At 41.5% G+C, this 6,000-nt stretch overlaps 1 protein-coding gene across 2 annotated transcripts in view; it reads right to left on the bottom strand.

Moving 5' to 3' along the window:
- fat3a (FAT atypical cadherin 3a) overlaps positions 1-6,000 on the bottom strand; it is a 238,291-nt gene that overhangs the window by 84,352 nt on the left and 147,939 nt on the right. For both annotated transcript variants that reach the window (XM_084065060.1, XM_084065061.1), the window contains exons 5-6: positions 2,595-2,909; positions 3-213 (exon numbers count right to left, since the gene is read on the bottom strand). In XM_084065060.1, coding sequence (XP_083921186.1) covers positions 3-213; positions 2,595-2,909 — 526 coding nt within the window. The remainder of the gene's footprint in view (positions 1-2; positions 214-2,594; positions 2,910-6,000) is intronic.

Raw genomic sequence — 6,000 nt, 5'->3', positions numbered from 1 at the left:
ACCTGTAATGTCAAACCATAAAGGGTATGAGCTCTGTTGCATGGAGACAACGCCCACGATCTCAGCCACTTTGTCGTTCTCCATGACGGTGAAGTTGTAGTAAGGCTCGTCAAACAGGAGGGGGAGGGCCGAGGGAGGGGGTCGGCGGATCCACTCGATGTGCAGGCGCGCAGTGGCCGACTTCTGAGGACGTCCGTTGTCGGTGGCCTTGATCTGGAGGCCGGCAAAACAGGGCATAGGGGGTTCAATTATAGGAAGAGTGAAAGCAGAGCTACACGAGAGAACACAATCAAAGCAGAGTGCACCGAAACAATATAGACGTAAAAAGTAAAAAAAAACATAACATGCCCTTTATTTGGACATGTGCAAAGGATAGCCCATAGTCCAATCACAAAGTTCATACCAACATTTAAAAAAAGCAGAATACAAAGAGATAATCAAAGGAAGTCTGTTGTGACAGTTGCATTCTGAACTTAGCTCGTCTCCCTCCAGAGAGATAACAAAAAGGTCACAGACAAAGGGAAGGCTTTCAAAAGGAGACTCAGAAAGGCACACAGACATGAAAGAAACGGAACGGGTTTAACAGACCCACCACAGATGGGGCAGTAGCACCTGTCTTAGGGGAATAACATAAAGCCCTATGAGATTAAAGAGAGGAGCAAAAACTGCACGGCACGCTCTCTTCGGTCAGTATCTCTGCAAGTATCTTCAGTACAGAGCTCAGGCACGGGCCTGGAGAGGCCTTTCAGTACTTCAGCTGAGGCAGCACAGTGGAAGGACATTGTAAAATGCACCTAAACTAGACTTATTGTGAAATGGCTGCAGACAGCATTTGACAGATATAACTGGTAGGCAAGCTACAGTATTTGTCAATTCTTATTTTTGTGCTATTAATTTACAAAGCCCTGTGAGCTAGAGATGCGCAGATTGCGGTTATAGCCGCGGTTGCTGCGGGTAACCGCAGTTTGGGTGGATTTGGGTCAATCAAATATAATGGTAGCACTTGCTATGCATCCCATGTGTATAACGCATTATACACATACTTATAAGGCATTGTAATGCTGATCATAATCTTTTATAATCATATTTATAAGAGCTTATAAATAATCATAATGCTTTATAACCATAAAATATAATTATTAATTAATATTGGATAAACCGCGGGTGAAATAATTCAATTAATGATATCAATCTATAGGCCCATTATACAGTAGCTTTTAAAAAGCACGAAATCTCGCCGTGCGTGCGTTTGTAGTATTTTAATATTATATCAGGCACAAATTAGCCACCTACTCCACCTTGCCAACAACAGTGTACCGCATGCAGCCAGTGTTGCCAGATTCTGAGAGAGAAATAATAAGCAGCCAGGTCTATGAAAACAAGCCCAAAACAAGCGCCAAACAAGCCCAAAAGTCGCTTATAAAAAGCAGACATGACAACAAAGTTGTGAAAGCGAAAGTGGTTGAATGAAGAGGTGGGCTTGCTGTTACCATGGATATGGATTGTATACAGTCACAGTCACTACATTGCGACAGTAACATTGCTTATAAAAAAAACTAACGCCAGGAAAATTATAATTATTTGATGCGGTTGGTGCAGATCTATAAATAGGATGATGATAATTAATGCGGTTGGATGGCGGATGGATAATGAACGTGAACACGCGGATTTGGGTGACGAAAAACCCCATCTCTACTGTGAGCTTATTCAGGACAAAAACACAAAAAACACAATTAGAAAGGTGCGATTTCAGGAAAGCAAGGTGTAGTGGACTGTAGTTATTATGCATACATGGAATTGGGATCCCGACTTCAAAATGCTGCAAGGCAAAATGTTTACTAAAGAGCTGGAGAGATGGCTAGACTAGCTATTTAACACAAATTTTAACAAAACCTGTTTACTTACCCTATACCTTTAAGGTATAGTATGCGTATACACAATAAGATATTTGGGAGTTCTGACAATTAAAGTATCATGGAGCATGAACATGCTAAAAATGTCTCCAGCCGAGAGGGGAGAATCTATGTGTGTGTATGTGGAAGAGCGAGGTCAGAACGGAACATATCTCAAAAACTATAAATCACAGCGCTTAGATAATGACACCAGTTTAATTAGCAGACTTGTGGCAACATTTTGACGTGTCACATATAAATTGTGGCAGTAACCATAATTTAGAAATAGAGGGGGGACTCTTGGAATGTCTGCTCTCAGCAGTCTAGCGAAAGTCTCAAACGTGTGGAAGGAGAAACGCAGCAAACGTTTGGGGTTACTATACTAAACTAAACTATACTATACTATACTATACTATACTATACTATACTATACTATACTATACTATATAAAGGTGAGCCAGAACAATATTGGGGTTGCCTAGAGGCAACCACACTAATAAAGAAACACATTGTGCTACTCTAAAAGGCTTGTGTAAGCAAAGACGGCTTACCAAGAAAGTGGATGCCATTTTTTATTCAAAAGGTGTATTATCTTGTTTTGGACCAAACAACCCAAGGCCTTCATAAATGTAGTAAAAACAAAGACATGGACGTTTTCTAAAAAACAAAATGCCTAAATTGTAAATTCAAAGGCTGACTTACAGTGAGGATATCGTAGCTTCCGGCGGTGAAGGCCTTGCGCGACGACACCATGGCGGTCTTGGGGTCGATGGAGAACTTGCCGTCTTCATTGCCGTCAATGATGCTGTAGGAGAGGTCGCCGTTGGGCCCCTCGTCGCGGTCGTAAGCGAACACGCGGTAGATGGCCTCGCCTTTCTTCCTGCGGTCCCTCTCAGGCAGCTTGGTCTGGTAGACCTTCTCAGGGAAGACGGGCTTGTTGTCGTTCTCGTCCAACACCTGGACCATGACCCACACTGTGCTCTGCTTGGAACTCGGCCCGCCGTCTGTCACCGTCACCTGGAGGGGGAAGCAGAGGGGAGTGTGAGCGTGAGGGAGGCAGGGTAGGGAAACATGTAAGTTAAGCCTGGTTTATACTCCATCGTACAATGGAGCATAATCGTACGATAGACCACTAGTGGTCCATGGCATAATTACAGGTAGTCTGATGGACTGATGAAGGCTGAATAGTCGAAACGTCTGTCATCTTGTCAATTTGAGGCATATGGAACAATGAAAATTATGGACTATTAATGCAACCCTCCATGGTTTGATTTGTTGAATAATTACAGGTGGTCTAATGAAAAAAACAAAAATGTACATTTAAATATTGTACATTTGTTAAATATATCAAAAATAGTCCATCACATTTAGGGGGGGGAATACAGAATAGTTGTAGCGTAGTTGTAAGTTCAAAATGAAACATTGACTGGTAAGGTCTTGATAAACTACTTCATTGAGCATGGTGCCGAGCACTGAAACTAGTGTGATGCAGCGCGATGTGTTATGAGTGATCAGTTATTTTATTTTTGGCGCGCAACACTGTTACGCAATTAAGTATAAATCCGGCTTTAAGATCATTAATGTTAAATATTAATCATAAAGAGATCAAATCGAAATGACCCATAATAAATATATAAATACATGTATATATATTTATTATACATAATACATATAGCTGTGGGGGAGGCGGGGTGGAGTGGTCCTTGAGGATTGTTCAAAATATGCTAATGATCCAGAGCTCAAAAAAGGTAGAGAACCACTGCCCCTACGCAACCCTCTCCTCACACACAATATAGACTGTACTGTAATATACAGTACATTATTCTTTATACATATCACTCATATACAGTGATAGAGATATCACTACTCACACATCCACACACTTCCTCATAATTAACAGCCAAAAGCACACACACACACACACACACACACACACACACACACACACACACACACACACACACACACACACACACACACACACACACACACACACACACACACACACACACACACACACAAACGCATTGTGCACACAGATATGCATAGACATGGTGAAGTAACACACATCTCTGCATACATGTACATTTACATATACATTGATATAGATGCACTTGTGCACCGGTGCAAGACGGATAAAAATGCACCATGCTAAACAGCTGGCTAACCTAATTACAGTTGCCTGTCTCCACTGCCATTCCCTGATAAATGGAACATATTGTCATATTGAGATTGTTGAGGAGATTGCTTTCCCTTTTATCTTATTTCCTGTGTCTTGACAGCTAATTACTTTAGCTACAACTACACCTCTATGATGATAAAAGAGCCTCACGCTTTTTCAAACAAAAGAGGGGAGGGCTAGAGGTGGCGCTAGCCGATGAGCCTTTTTTTGTACAACATAAAATTTATATTTAGGCATTTTGCACCCTGTCTAAGATTTTGATACAATGCAACAATGAATTTGCCCCACGCCGCACTTATAGTTGTGTTCAATTAAGAATACCGTCTGTCCTTTGAAGAAAATGCCACGAAGAGGAGGTGCCGTGACAATACAGTTACAGACTGTAATTAATTACGCCAATTACGCCAACCCTGAACAGCAGTGAATGCACCCGATGACCCCTCCGACAAACTGAGAACATTTGCGGATGATACAACCCTAGAGGGTCTCATCAGCAATGACCTGTCTGTCAGTCTGTCTACAAGAGAGAAGTGGCCCGCTCAGTGGTGTAAAGTAACTAAGTACATTTACTCAAGTACTGTACTTAAGTACAATTTTGAGGTATTTTTACTTTACTGGAGTATTTCCAATTTTCAGTACTTTTACTTCTCCTCCACTACATCTCAGAGGCAAAATATTGTACTTTTACTCCGCTACAATTATTTGAAAACGTTAGTTTCTAGTTACTTTGCAATTATCAGTTATTACATTATAAAACATACATTAACCACTTTAGCCCTATTTCGCATCGCGATGCGTTGTGAGCTTGTAGATCTGCTATTTTCAAACATTTTAGTACTTTTACTTTTAGTACTTTAAGTACATTTTGATGCCAATACTTTTGTACTTTTAATCAAGGAAATTTTCTGGACTTTTACTAGTAACAGAGTATTTCTATATAGCATTATTGATACTTTTACTTGAGTAAAGAGTTTGAGTACTTTTCCCACCACTGCGTGTCTGTCTACAAGAGAGAAGTGGTCCGCTTGACATCGTGGTGCAGGGAAAACAACTTGGAGCTAGGGTTGGGATCCGGAACCAGGGGAACCGGACATCTCTTGTTTGATCTCCTTTCCCCCCTGCATTATGAGCTTCAGGCAGTACTACTTGTCAACCAGTAAGTGTCCTATACCTGACACCAGGGAGTGCATTTCTCAATGGAAGAGTAGGGAGTCTCCACCTCCAACTACTGCAGATACGCTTGTTGTAATGTAACATGCTCTACCACACAGATTGGTTGAAATAACATTTTATCATTCAAGTCAGCTCCGGATTGTAGCTTTGAAGGTTAAATGGGAGTGGAGAACCAAGGAAGAATAATACATGTAATACCTCTCTGAGTCTGGAGCACTTTACTTTCTGTGTCAACCTAATCTCCCACTTCAGAGGGGTGCGTTGTGTGTGTGTGTGTGTGTGTGTGTGTGTGTGTGTGTGTGTGTGTGTGTGTGTGTGTGTGTGTGTGTGTGTGTGTGTGTGTGTGTGTGTGTGTGTGTGTGTGTGTGTGTGTGTGTGTTCCATGCCCACCAGCCACTACTGCACTCCTGAGGATAAACCACACACACACACACACACACACACACACACACACACACACACACACACACACACTAAACATACTACGGTATATGTTTGGAGCAGACGTACAGATTAGTTTTAATCTATCATCCACAGTCCATGTGTGTTTTCACTTTAGGCTTTCCGTTTGCTGCAAGCTGTGCTACTGTTCATTTTTGGACAAAAGGAAAAGTTTGGAGGAGAATGAGCACTCGGGCTTGAGACGGCGAAAACAAAAGTGAAACCTATCAGCATATTTGTATTAGTTTGCATCAGTTGGATTTTACCAACCTTATAATATAAAGGACTTATCCTTAGAGAAAAGCAGCCTCA

Source organism: Gymnoscopelus microlampas (assembly GCF_963454915.1).
Source record: "Gymnoscopelus microlampas genome assembly, chromosome: 8".
NCBI classification, from domain to species: domain Eukaryota; kingdom Metazoa; phylum Chordata; class Actinopteri; order Myctophiformes; family Myctophidae; genus Gymnoscopelus; species Gymnoscopelus microlampas.
This window is presented reverse-complemented; position numbering and strand designations above follow the sequence as displayed.